This window comes from Oncorhynchus keta, chromosome 24 (assembly GCF_023373465.1).
Source record: "Oncorhynchus keta strain PuntledgeMale-10-30-2019 chromosome 24, Oket_V2, whole genome shotgun sequence".
NCBI classification, from domain to species: Eukaryota; Metazoa; Chordata; class Actinopteri; order Salmoniformes; family Salmonidae; genus Oncorhynchus; species Oncorhynchus keta.
In genome coordinates this window covers 16,685,290-16,699,126 of record NC_068444.1, presented here as the reverse complement: position 1 = coordinate 16,699,126, position 13,837 = coordinate 16,685,290, and the positions used below count along the sequence as shown (strand labels likewise).

Genomic DNA, 13,837 nt, shown 5'->3' with positions numbered 1-13,837 from the left:
CATATTGTATTTTGCATACTTCAACATTATCCATATGTCTGGACCTGAATCGTGACAATTCAACTTTCTATCGTAGGTAGTTTACAGTAAAAGATGGATCCGCTTAAAGACAAATGTTACTCTGCTTGATGATTGCCTACTTAAAATATCTAAGTCAAACTGTATAGATCTCATCGATTTAAACATGTAACTTAAACATCTTTTAACTCTCTATATTCTACCTGTTTAGGAGGCTGCGGTTGAGCAGCTTGAGGAGAGCAAGAACAAGATTGAGGGTCTGCTGGACTGGATCAACAACATGGGGAATGAGAAAGTGATGGGGGGCGAACAGACAGACCATATGGGCATACAGAACGGGAACATGGCGTTGCAGTCGGAGACCTCGGCCAAGAACATTCTGGGTGAGGATGATGACCCCAATGGAAACAATGGAAACGCTTTCCAGACTACAGACAACGACACTGAGGGACAGACCACAGGGAAGACCCCAGAATTGGACCTGGAAAAGCAGTATGACAGAGTCAAGGTAAATTAACCTATTCTCTCTGGTGGTGCTGGATTCATAGTGGCTTGTTGTCACTTAAATTCATTGGATACACATGACTCAGGTCCCTTTTTCTAATAGCTGCATTGACCTTCTCTTTCATCTTTTCAAGTCACATTGTCACACAAAATACTTTTGTACTGAAATGCAATTTTTCCACTTTATTTTATATTTGATATTCATCTTTTGTCTTGTGTGTTAAATTTCAGTGATGATGTTTATCATGTGATCATTTTCTGTATTATGTTCTGTAACTTTGACAATAAAGCTTTTTGAATTTGAATGGACTCTCTCTCGCCTTTCCAGGCTTATCACCAGGAGATCTTATCCCAGCAACAGGAGCTGATCATGGCCACCCAATCAGCCCAGGCTCTGCTGGACCACCAGGCTCATGCCTTGTCGCCCACGGATAAGGACAAGCTCCAGAGGGACATCCAGGAGCTGAAAGGACGTTACGACTCTTCCCTTACCCAGGCAGAACAGCAGATGAAGCAGATGGTCCAGGTTCAGGAGGAGCTGAAGAAGTTCCAGGGAGACTGTGAGGAGTTTGAGGGCTGGCTGCAGCAGGCCGAGGAGGAGGTGGAGGAGCTGGGAGCCCCTGCTGGAGCTCTCAACGACCTCACAGAGAAGCTCCGGAGACAGAAGAGCTTCTCTGAGGACGTCATCTCCCACAAGGGAGACCTGCGGTTCATCACCATCTCAGGACAGAAGGTGTTGGACGTGGCGAAGGCCTGCGGACGCATGGACCCTGGTGGGAAAGATGCCCAGCTGGAGGTGGATACCACTGCAACCTGTGCTGCTGTGAAGGAGAAGCTGGACTCAGCTGCTGGTCGCTTCAAAGCTCTACACTCTCAGGTAAACTCTATACCAGTACTAGTAAGACTGTTTTAGCCCTCTGAGCTAAAGCCTAGTTAATGATCACATGCACGTTGTTCACTGAACCACCTTGGTAGCACTAGGAGGCCTACCTATTTAAATGAGGAGGGTGAGATCAAACACTGAATGAGACACGTCTCAGGCCGATTTAATGTATTTTTTTAAAGGAATGTAATAACCTATTCGCACCACACAGGGGAAGCATTTCTCTTTGAACAAAATGAAAACAAAGGAGCTATTGTTCTGTTTCACAAGACTGGTTCACTCTCATATTGAGAAGTAAAGGTTGATTTTGTGTAACCCTGCATCTTATAAATAATTCAGGTTATATGCTCTTTTATTTTACACTAAATTGTTGTCCTGCTTTTTTAGATGCTGATAAGAGAGTAGGCGGTCAATGCTCCATGCATTCAAAGTTAGTAACTACCATAGCAATCAACATATCAACTCATTTATTTCAGTGCAATGATCTTGGCAACAATCTCAGAGACGTGGTGGACAAGTACAAGAAGTATGAGGACTCGGCTGCTGGTCTCCTGAAGTGGCTCAACAACTCAGAGGAGGACGCCAGAAGGCAGCAGTCTGAGGCCATCGCTGCCGACCCTCAAACCCTACAGAAACAGCTGGAGGACACCAAGGCATGACGAAACTCTAAAAATACTCACCAAATCAGTATGACCTTTATCAACACACATCACATACCGCAGTCTAACAGACTCAGAGGTAGAGGGCAAGTGGAGGAATAGCTGTTTACACAACAGTTTTTTTTTCAGAGTTTACTCACTGATGGCTCTGAGAACTGAATGGGTTTAGAGGTCATTACACTGCTTCAGACTCCCCTCTCCATATACAGTGTTTCCACTCACTTTAAAACAACACTGCTATTTATAGGTCCACATTCAAACCTCCCAGCACTCCGAAGACACGAATAGCTTAGCCATGGGTACATTTCCTTGCGTATGCCTTTGAGGAGGGGTGGAGGGTGAGGGGGTTCACGATTGGAGTTGGACTGGACATAGGCGTAGAGAATGCCTATTATCCTGAAATAGATGATGTACCTGCAGTACACTCTGATTGAGTCCAGCTCAGCTAGCTTGCAAATGAAAGTATGTCATGTAGTGAGAGAGGGAGTCTTGTTTCATTACATCTCTCTAGGGAATTGCATTGCAGTGACTCAGAGATATAGAGAGATTGGAGACGCCTGAAACTCAAGAATCTAGAAGTGTCTCTTGTGGTTTTGGTAACAAAATCATGTCAGAACAATGCTATGTTTCCCTCGGAGTGTGAAGCAGTGCAGCAAACTGTATGTACAGTTGCAGTAGTATAGTTCCAGTATTTGAGTGCTTGAATGACACAATTTATTTTTAGATGCTTATACATAATAGTTGTCCCTAGCTTTAAATCTGTATAATTACAGCATTTTTTGTAATGATATAGTATAGCTGGAGTTAAATTATATATCTATTTGGAGCAGTATGGCTTGTCTGTAACACATGTTGACTGTCATGTTGACTGTCATGTTGACTGTCATGTTGACTGTCATCGATCCTCTGTGTCTGTGTTTGTCATGGTCAGGGTCTGCAGGGTCAGACTACTGGTCGTCAGACTGCTGTGGAGACACTCCGCAAAACAGCTGACTCTCTGGTCACCGCCCAGGGGGACTTGTTGACCAATCAGGACCATATCCATGAAACAGTAGGTAAGTGATCAGACTAAGTATGGATTCTCATCCAATGATATTTCGAGAAATGTTTATAATGAAATACTTGATAATATAGTGCCACAGCCAATGTGTGGTTACTATCATTGACACCATGAAATAGCAATTCAGAAATGTTGGAGTGAAATAGTAGTATTGGAATGTTAAGTCTGTTTACCTTATTCCTAATCATATTGCTATTGGCCGACTCTCAAGTATTCTTTGTATGTGCTGTATATTTATGATACAGTAATCTCTTCCATGTGAATGGCCTTAGCTGGAAGGTCTTACAGAGAGAACAGTGAAACCCCTGACTTGAGTTGCTCATAATTCAAGAATTGTTATTCCAAAGTGGTATGAACTTTTACCAGTGCCAAGCATTGACCCAAAACCATTGCCTCTGCTCTTAGATGATATTGTGGAGAGGTATGACAACCTGTCTAAGTCAGTGAGTGATCGTAATGAGAAGCTTCAGATCACCCTGACCCGTTCCCTGAGTGTCCAGGATGGCCTGGATGAGATGATGAGCTGGATGGAGGGAGTAGAGGAGAGTGTGAAGGAGAAAGGACAAGTCCCTCTGGACTCAGCAGTCATTGGAGATGTGCTCAGCAAAGAGGCAGTATGTACTGTAAACATTAACTTTGCAGAACTGTTTTCTGCCAGTCAAATAGACAGAACATCATTATCACCATAGCTTCACCTTAATGTAACTGGTCATTTTTGCTCAACAGTTGATTCTGGATTTGTATCTACCACAGGCGGCTGGTTGCACCTTAATTGTGGAGGAATGGCTCATAGTAACGGTTGGAATGAATGGAATGGTATCGACACATCAAACACATGGTTTCCTTGTGTTGGATACCATTCCAATCACTTCATCCAAGTCATTATGCACTATCCTCCCCTCAACAGCCTCCTGTGGTCTCTACATTGTCTTCTGCAGATGATGAAACCTTAACTATAAAACACTTTTAAAGCATTAGAATGGCTCTAAAGTCTAATTCATCCATTGTGTTTTCTTCCAGGCTCTGGAGCAGGATATTTCCAGTCGCCAGAGTAGCATCTCTGCCATGAAGGCCAAGGTTAAGAAGTTTGTGGAGACAGCTGACCCCGCTGCAGCGGCTCTGCTGCAGTCCAAAATGGACACCCTGTCTCAGCGCTTCTCTGACGCCTGTGACAAGCACAAACACAAGCAGGGCCAGCTGGAGCAGCTGAAGGACAAGGTGGAGGAGTTTGAGAAGACAACGGAGAAGGTGCAGCAGTTTGTGCTCAAGCGCTCTCAGGCCCTCTCTGAAACAGATGGACCAGGGAAAAACGTCAACGAGCTCTCGCAGCTCATGCAGGTAGCTAGTCATCAAATATGTTTCATTCTTTGAACATGTTTTCAGCAGAACATATTGTCTAAAAGGATATATGTTCATTTAAAGCGGAAATCAGCAGTTGAAATAAATATCAATGTGGACTCCAAGACCCAGTTTCAGTAAAAAACTGAGGGATGGGGCTGGAGAAATGCAACCACTCGATTTGATTTGATTGAACCTTTATTTTACTAGGCATGTTAAATAAAGGCTAAGTAAAAGTAGTGATGCCTCTAGCACTCAGATGCACCTCTGTACCACTCGGGAGCCCATAGACAGGGCCATGGATGCAAAAAATACCCATCCATGATATCACAATGATAGTTTTAAACATGTTTGGAGGCTATATAGTGTTTGTTTACATTTACATTGTTTACAGTATAACAAGCTGATATTTTGAGTTCTGATGTGGTACGACAGTTGAATTAAGCTCATGAGGCATTACTAAGTTATATTCTTCAAGAATCACTTGGTACATATCATTAAGTCCAAAAATGGATGTAACAACTGCAGATTGCCCCTTTAATGGCACATGTTCAACCACACACTGCTCAGTAATGATCTACTAACTATTTTAATGTTTCTGTAGGATACTAACACTGAGTTGGCCGAACATGACAAGGATGTGGAAATGCTGCAGATGCTGTCAAAGGAACTGGCCAATATGGGTCCAGAGGGAAGCAAGGCCCAGATTCAGAGCAAGATGGACAAACTCTCCGACACCTTCAATTCCTTCAAAAACACTGTGAAAGAGAAGTAAGTGAAGATGACGGTTGCAGAGCTAACTGCTGGTCCTCATGTGTAGGTTACGTTGGGAATACTTCTCATTTGACAAAGGACACACATGATTGTTTTCTCTTGCCTGTTGATAGTCTTGTTATGGCATGTTTGATATGTCTCTTTAATGTGATGTGACTGGTTGTCTTCTCTCTTCCCTGACACAGAGAGGAGGAGGTGTCTTCCTGCCAGGACCAGCTGGGAGACTTCAGGGCTGCAGCCGGAGCTCTCAGGACGTGGCTGGAGGAGACGATAGAGAAAGTCCCTGTGGTTCAGCCAACCAGCAGTGAGCAGAGTCTAGGAAAGGACCTGCAGAGAGTCAATGTAAGTCAGCAGACAGACTAGTCTTGTATTGGCTAGGCTCCCTCGCTTACAGTATGTACATTATGGAAATGGTATATTCTACCCAATGATATATACAAACTGGATTGCTGAAGCCAGGCATTGGCCATTGAGATGCTTTGAAGCCACCCTATTGGGACTCCCCATTAGGAGCAGGAATTCTAAAATGTCAATTAAATGTTTCAAAGACAAAATTCATTGTATTTAAATATTGTTTTGTTGTAGTAACATTAGTAATCTCAAAATATTACTTTAAGGAAAATGGTTTCATATAATTTGTATTTTATTTTGATGTTTATCTCACATAATATAATTTAAAAGTATGCTTTAAGGTGTCTGTAATAGAATAAAATACATTAATAAATGCATTTCTATAGCTTCCTAAATATCTTTTACAATGTGGTAGAGTGCCAACATGGAGACACGCAGCGTCCCCTGTCAGTCATCTAGTGTATATAAAAATCGTTGGTTCTACCCTGGTTCTTAGTGCAAAGAAGGACAACTGCACAGCTAAGTTACAAAGGACCAGGTGAATGTGCAACTTGTTCTTCAAATGGCCTTGATAGAAAAGTTTGAATAACTTATGTTCTCACGTCTCAAATCACAGGCTTGGCACTAAATATGTTTTGTAACGGAGTCAGAGAAGTGCGGTGCGATATATTACTATTTTGTCCTCCCTAACCTCACAGTAGTTTCCATGCCAAAGTAATACAAGGATGTGAAGTGTTTTACATAGGAGTCGTCAGGGAAAAACGTCCAATCTGATTTGAACTATTACAGTGTGTGTCACTGAAAAAACTATTAAAGGCAAGAAGAGAGTGACAAACAATAACAAAATAGGTCAAACGTGAAAGATTAAAACACAAATCCCTCGATGCTTAATAACACATTGGCATATTGAATCATTTGTGTCACGAGAAAAAGCACATATTAAAATGAAATACATTTTAGTCTCGATGATGCAACGCTCCAAATGTCCTTTGTTTGGCCCTGCCTCTCACAATAAACACTCAAGACATACTCATTCAGTGTTCTCTCAATGCAGGTATGAAAATTGCAGCCCTATTCTGGATGGCGTTGTGTAAACTATGTTATTGGTTTGATTGATCTCTTCTCAGGCTCTAATGGAGGAATGGACAACCAAAGGCTCTGCTGTCCAAGATATAAATAGCAAAGGATCTGCACTATGTAGCCTCATCAGTGTTCTCACATCTCCAGCCAAGACCAAGATGTCGCATAAGTCAGGTACTCTCAAAATGTTTGACTCCCTCGGAGCAGTTTGGGTAGTGTTCAATAATGAGAAAACAATGAAACTGAGAGATTGTTGATTGCAACACATTTTGCTACACTGTACAGATGTAGGATCTTAATTTGATCACCCTGTTCCTGGAGAACTTTCCTGCAATGCTGTATTTTAGGTTTAAAAGGGCTTCTGAAGTTTGTCATTCCCACTTTGAAATTTCAGGCTTGATTTTGCCTTACAAAACGATGTATCAGCCCCTACAAAAATGTTCATTAATTATAATCCACAGAGTAATTCACATTTTCTGTAGAATTGTTCCCCTCTGTAGCAAACTGGCTTCTTCTTTGGGGTTTTAGGCTAGGTTTCTGTATAAGCACTTTGTGACATCTGCTGATATAAAAAGGGCTTGATAAATACATTTGATTTGATAAATGGCTCAAATTAAGATCCTACATCTGTACGCTACAAAACATGATCCTGATATAAATGTAACTATACTGATCATACAGTACAATGATCTTTTCCATGTATTAAACACCCCAATATAGTTTAGTTTTCTTTTGACATTTGTACTTAACAAATAAGATATTTTGCTTTTTATTGTTTTGCAACCAGCCGTTACTAACAGTGATGGCCCCGGAAACCATGCCTACCTAACTAATAAAGGTACATTTTCTCTACAAGTATATTGTGTTAGGAATGTATAAATACAGTGTTCCAGACCTGTACATTATCATAACAACATATCAACTCATCATCACAAAGGTACATTTAATGGCTTGTTAGGTTGAAATGATATGTTTGAGGTCTTGGCTTGATCTAAAGGACATTTAGAAATCCTCCACAGAGCTGGGAAGGATACTGTACTTATCCTTGGTTCTCCCTACTCGAAATGTCACATTTTTAATCTTCTTTTTGCATTTCAGTGATTTAAGAACACAAGTTCAATACGTTTTCTATATACCTCCAATAATATAAAAAGTCATTTCAAACCATCTGTATTTAGATCACACTGCAAAACAATATAACACAATACATTCACCAACACATGTTTGATGTGTATACATTTCCAGTAGGGCTGTAACTACTTACAGCAATGCCTTGTCCAAGTTATTGTTGTTATGAAAGGCAACCTGTTTAGTGTCTAACACTCTAACCTCTAACCACACACAGAGCTGATGGTGGTACAGCAAAACATGTCGTATATCAACGAGGGCCACAAGAGTCTGGGAGAAGTGCTGAAGGGCCGGGCTACAGAGCTGTCTGTCCTTGTGCAGGAGGTGACAGAGGCCCAGAAGGAGACAGACACCATGATAACATGGCTGCAGGATATGAAGAAGACAGCAGCATCCTGGAACTCTGCGTCCACAGAGAAAGACACCATGAAAACACAACTGGAGCAACAGAAGGTAGATTCAGCCAAGGCCTGGTCTGCATAGAAACTTTCTACAGTGTACTACTTGTTGTCATTACGTTTTATTGCAGTCGAGATTTAATCCATCCATCCAGTGGTATCATATAAAATACCACATTTTATTCATGGTATGCAAAATGCTCTGTGGGAAGCCAATGTTTCAGGCAGGCGCCTCTTGTCTCTAGTCTTTGCATCTCAGAGTGCCTGAGGAGCCAATAGGTCAAATATATGATGGTTTTAGTCAAGCGATATATCTCTCTTTTTCTCAGGCCTTTGAGGAAGACATGAAACAAAAGCACGAGCAGCTCCAGAAGCTGAGAGAGAAGCTTCTCCATCTGATTGAGAAACACCCAGACTCTCCTGAAGCAGCAAAATGGAAGCAGATGCTGTCACAGATAGGTATGCAGCAGAGGAGGCTGGTGGGTGGAGCTATAGAAGGATGGGCTCATTGTAATGGCTGGAATGGAATTATGGAAGGGAGTCAGACATGTGGGTTCCATATGTTTGATGTGTTTGATATTGTTCCATTTATTCCTTTCCAGCCATTACATTGAGCCTCTCCTCCTATAGCTCATCCTACCAGCCTCCTCTGGTATGTAGTATGCACCATCCCATCTATCTGTTTCCATATGGTTAATATCTACTGCATCAATGCAGAGCGCTTTGCCTAGTGTCAGTCCAGTCCACACATCCGCTCCCCCTTGTCAGTATACCTGGCCTCCCCCTCACCTACAGACTTGGCACACTCCTACAGCTAAACCCTAATCTGTGGGGGCTGTGCAAAGTTCAAGTTGCAGGGGTGTTTTGTGCTGACCGATGTTTGTTCTTCAGATACTGCCTGGGCGGATGTGAGCGGGTCGGTGGAGGACAGGAAGCAGCGTCTGGAGGAGTCCAACAGGAACCTGGACGTTTTCCAGACCACTGAGCCGCAGCTCCGCCAGTGGCTCTCAGAGAAGGATATGATGCTCAGTGTCCTGGGGCCCCTCTCCATGGACCCCAACATGCTCAACACACAGAAGCAGCAAGTCCAGGTACTTCACTATGGGGCATATTAGTTACCTTTGAAATTATAACCACCATGCACAGTTCAATGTCAATGTCCCTTACTTCAGACGTAAGCTAATGTTAAAGATTTTTTGTCTGCTGGCCAAATGTTAAGGTGTGCCAGAATGAATCAAAATCTATTAAGACCATTTTGCACATTATGTTCAGTATTAAACACCAGCCTTGCTCTTTATTAATTTCATGTTGACTTTCCCCTCTAGATCCTCCTGAACGAGTTTGACAGCCGTAAGCCACAGTTTGACCAGCTTCACGAGGCTGCTGCTGCTATCCTGAGCACATCGGGCAAGCAAGACCCCTCCTCTGGTGGGAAGGTGGTGAAGGATCAACTGGCCGCCGTCACTCAGAAATGGCAGGGCCTGACTGGGCAGCTGGGCCAGAGAGCCAGCCTCATCGACCAGGCCGTGGGGAAGTCAAGCCAGTTCCAGGATCTGCTGATGAGCCTGAGCCAGAGCGCCGCCTCACTGGAGACCCGGCTCAACAGCCAGCAGGCCCTTAGCAGTCAGCCTGACGTGGTGAAGAAGCAGCTGGAGGAGGCTAACACCATCTCTGGCCAGCTGAGTGAGGAGAGGAAGAGGCTAAAAGAGGCTGAGACCCTCTGCTCTGAGCTTTCTGCCCTGGTCACGGAGGACTACCTGAAAGCAGGCCTAGACAGGCAGCTGGAGGGGGTCAACAAGCCTTTCAAACAGTTGGAGGACAAAGCAGGTTGGGCTTTGATTTAATTTGCCTTCATTTTGTTATATGATATGTTCTTTCTCTTTAATGAGAAGCTTTAGGCTATAAAGCTTTGGTTTAATGTCTGAAAATTTGACTGCCATTGAAGGAATTTCATGATGTGGGAGGCATTGCCATTCTGAATTATAAATGTATGCTTTGTTCCTCTGCCTCTAAATCACAAAAATGTACATGCTCTTCTTTAGGGAAGCGGATCCAGCAACTGAACTCCGCATTCGCAAGCTCCCAGCAGTTCCACCAGGCCTCCAAAGACTTCCAGGGGTGGATGAACGGGAAGCTCCAGGAGCAGTCTCAACTCCAGGCCATCTCGGCCCAGGTGGAGACCCTTCGGCAGAGCCTGAAAGAACAGAGTGCCCTGCAGAAGGCCCTCAGTGAACACGAGGAACCATACAGTACCATTGTCAGGGAGGGAGAGACCCTCCTCCAGAACACTGACGGGGCAGAGAAGGTGGCGATGCAGGGCCAGCTGGCTACACTGCGCTCCAACTGGGACGATGTGAAGAAGAGCTCGGCTGAGCGCCAGGATAAGCTCCAGGGGGCGCTGCAGAGGGCCCAGAAGTATCACGAGCACGCTGAGAAGCTCCAGTCCTGGGTCCAGGAGTGTGGAGTCAGGGAGGGCAGCGTCAGGCTCAGCGTGGACCCAGCGGAGGTGGAGAGCTCCATCTCCCAGCTAAAGGCCATCCAGAAGGATGTGGACAAACACAGAGGCCTGGTGGAGCAGCTGAACACTGCAGCTGACAGCCTCTTGGAGGTGGCCAACGCAGACACGGAGGCCGTCAGGGAGGAGAAGGCGGCCATCGGGCAGAGCGTGGACCGGGTAATGGATGGGGTCCAGAACAAGAGAGAGTCTCTGGAGAAGATCTCACAGAGGCTGAAAGAGTTCAACGACACCCACAATGAGGCCAAGGGCCAGCTGGCAGTGGCTAAGAAGCAGCTAGATGCCCACACATCACTGGGGGTCCAGGCCTACAGCAACAAGAACCTGACCAACATGAAGGCCCAGCAGAAGAGCCTGGATGGAGTCAACACCCAGGTTGAGCACCTGAAGAGCCTTGCCCAGGGCCTGGTGGCTGATGTCCCCGAGGCAGACGGGGTGACCGACCTCCTACTGCAGGCCGACAGCCTGGAGAAAGAGCACGGCTCCCTCAGCAAGGATGTAGGGGAGACCTGCTCCACCTTGGAGGGCAAGCTGCAGGGCATCGGGCAGTTCCAGACCAACATCCGCGAGATGTTCACCCGCTTCGCAGACCTAGACGACGAGCTTGACAGCATGGCTTCTGTGGGCCGTGACCTGATCACCCTTAAGGAGCAGCAGGACGGTATCAAGGGCCTTGTGGAGAAACTGCAGGGGCTGATGGCCGACACGGCTCGGGGAGGGGACAGCTGTAAGAAGATGCTGGAGACTGAGGCCTCCCCAGACCTGCTGGGGCTGAAGAGAGATCTGGATGGTCTGAGTAAGCAGTGTGGCAAGCTGATGGACAGAGCTAAAGGGAGAGGGGAAGAGGTGGGGAGCACACTTACCCGTCTGGATGAGCTTTACTCCAAGCTACAGCAGTTCACCAACACACTGGGCGGGGCTGAGGTCAAGGAGGAAGGTCAAGGGTCAGTTGGCATGGAGACTGATGTCATCAACCAACAGCTGGAAGCTTTCAAGGTAAGATGCCAAGTAAATGTAATTCCTAGGCCTTTACTGTATTATCAGTCTTGGTTGCCAACACATGGTGAATCCTCTTGGTTTTTAATGATGGAAAAGAATGTCCATGAATTTTCATTTCATGTCTCACACATTGGATACATTATAGTATCATGTTATTACAGCACATGCTGTGCTATTGTACTCTAGCGGGATCACTTTCACCAGCCCCACCACTCAACTGTATGACATAACCCTGCCAGAGAGATATCATCCTTACATACAGCACTGCCCTAAAATAACCATTAATAACACATATCATTACGTAGTGTCTGACAGCCTCTTGTAACACTTGGAGTAAAATAGGTACCACATTAAATCCAAGTACTTTACAGGCAGGTAAACAGTAATGACACAACACATCAATAAACAAAGTGCATTAGAAAACCATTACACCATTTGACCATTTCAAGGCTCGCAGAAAATGTGGATCTAGCATTCGTCTGTCTATCGTTTCAGCACGCTGTGTTTTAGGGACCACCCACTGTAGACATGTGATTGATGACATTTTTCACTCTATTCAACATGTAACATTGGTGAACACTTCCTAAGTACTCTTGGCCAGCGTACGCTATTGGTGTATCTGAACCCTCCCATACACCCCCTATGCCTCTCTAGAAATAAATCCCTGTGACTTTCTTCATGCAATAAATTATTTTGGGGATGTTGCGTTAACCCATCTTACATTTGAGTCATTAAGCAGATGCTCTTTTCCAGAGCGACTTACAATAGTGAGCACATACATTTTCAGATTTGTTTATACTGGTCCCCCGTGGGAATCGAACCAACAACCCTGGCATTGTAAGTGCCATGCTCTACCAACTGAGCCAAACGGGACCAGTGGTATTGGAAGTTAAACAGCAGGGGCTCTCTAGGTTTCTGCTGGGCCTGCTGACCTTGTGCGTGACCCTCCATCTGTGGATCCCTCAGTATGTCGCTGAGCATCTGGTCCAGACAAAAGAGCTCTGACTGGCCCAGCAGCCATTGTGGTGGGTGGGTGACAGGCGACCCAGGGGCCAGCTTGGGACCAGTGGGATGTTGTATGTTGCAGTGGCTCGGGGTAACTGACTCCTACTCCCCTCTCCCTTTCCTTCTCCTCCCCTTTAAGAGTGGCCTGGTCAGTGGTCACTCACTCGTTGGCATGAAAGAGGGAACAAGTGCTTTGTCTCATTATATAGCCCTACCTGCTAATTGACTGGTGTTTGAGCATCTGTTTCTCCTCCTATGTGTTTGAAAGAAGCGGACATGGAGTCTTAAAGTCTGTCTGTGGATTTGTTTAGATGGTGTGTCTGACGTTTCTGTGTCTACTTCCCTGAACTTTCCCCTTGTTGAATTTAACACTACACAGGGCTTTACGTTTCTGTGTCTACTTCCCTGAACTTTCCCCTTGTTGAATTTAACACTACACAGGGCTTTACGTTTCTGTGTCTACTTCCCTGAACTTTCCCCTTGTTGAATTTAACACTACACAGGGCTTTACGTTTCTGTGTCTACTTCCCTGAACTTTCCCCTTGTTGAATTTAACACTACACAGGGCTTTACGTTTCTGTGTCTACTTCCCTGAACTTTCCCCTTGTTGAATTTAACACTACACAGGGCTTTACGTTTCTGTGTCTACTTCCCTGAACTTTCCCCTTGTTGAATTTAACACTACACAGGGCTTTACGTTTCTGTGTCTACTTCCCTGAACTTTCCCCTTGTTGAATTTAACACTACACAGGGCTTTACGTTTCTGTGTCTACTTCCCTGAACTTTCCCCTTGTTGAATTTAACACTACACAGGGCTTTACTTTTCTGTGTCTACTTCCCTGAACTTTCCCCTTGTTGAATTTAACACTACACAGGGCTTTACGTTTCTGTGTCTACTTCCCTGAACATTCCCCTTGTTGAATTTAACACTACACAGGGCTTTACGTTTCTGTGTCTACTTCCCTGAACTTTCCCCTTGTTGAATTTAACACTACACAGGGCTTTACGTTTCTGTGTCTACTTCCCTGAACATTCCCCTTGTTGAATTTAACACTACACAGGGCTTTACGTTTCTGTGTCTACTTCCCTGAACTTTCCCCTTGTTGAATTTAACACTACACAGGG

At 44.7% G+C, this 13,837-nt stretch overlaps 1 protein-coding gene across 7 annotated transcripts in view; it reads left to right on the top strand.

Annotated features, from left to right (window-relative positions):
* dst (dystonin) overlaps positions 1–13,837 on the top strand; it is a 212,990-nt gene that overhangs the window by 154,990 nt on the left and 44,163 nt on the right. For all 7 annotated transcript variants that reach the window (XM_052477885.1, XM_052477887.1, XM_052477888.1 and 4 more), the window contains 15 exons: positions 230–526; positions 851–1,399; positions 1,882–2,058; positions 2,996–3,119; positions 3,530–3,738; positions 4,145–4,462; positions 5,067–5,233; positions 5,422–5,578; positions 6,715–6,841; positions 7,455–7,505; positions 8,013–8,248; positions 8,523–8,652; positions 9,085–9,284; positions 9,519–10,020; positions 10,236–11,704. In XM_052477885.1, the coding sequence (XP_052333845.1) occupies positions 230–526; positions 851–1,399; positions 1,882–2,058; positions 2,996–3,119; positions 3,530–3,738; positions 4,145–4,462; positions 5,067–5,233; positions 5,422–5,578; positions 6,715–6,841; positions 7,455–7,505; positions 8,013–8,248; positions 8,523–8,652; positions 9,085–9,284; positions 9,519–10,020; positions 10,236–11,704 (4,713 nt within the window). The remainder of the gene's footprint in view (positions 1–229; positions 527–850; positions 1,400–1,881; positions 2,059–2,995; positions 3,120–3,529; positions 3,739–4,144; positions 4,463–5,066; positions 5,234–5,421; positions 5,579–6,714; positions 6,842–7,454; positions 7,506–8,012; positions 8,249–8,522; positions 8,653–9,084; positions 9,285–9,518; positions 10,021–10,235; positions 11,705–13,837) is intronic.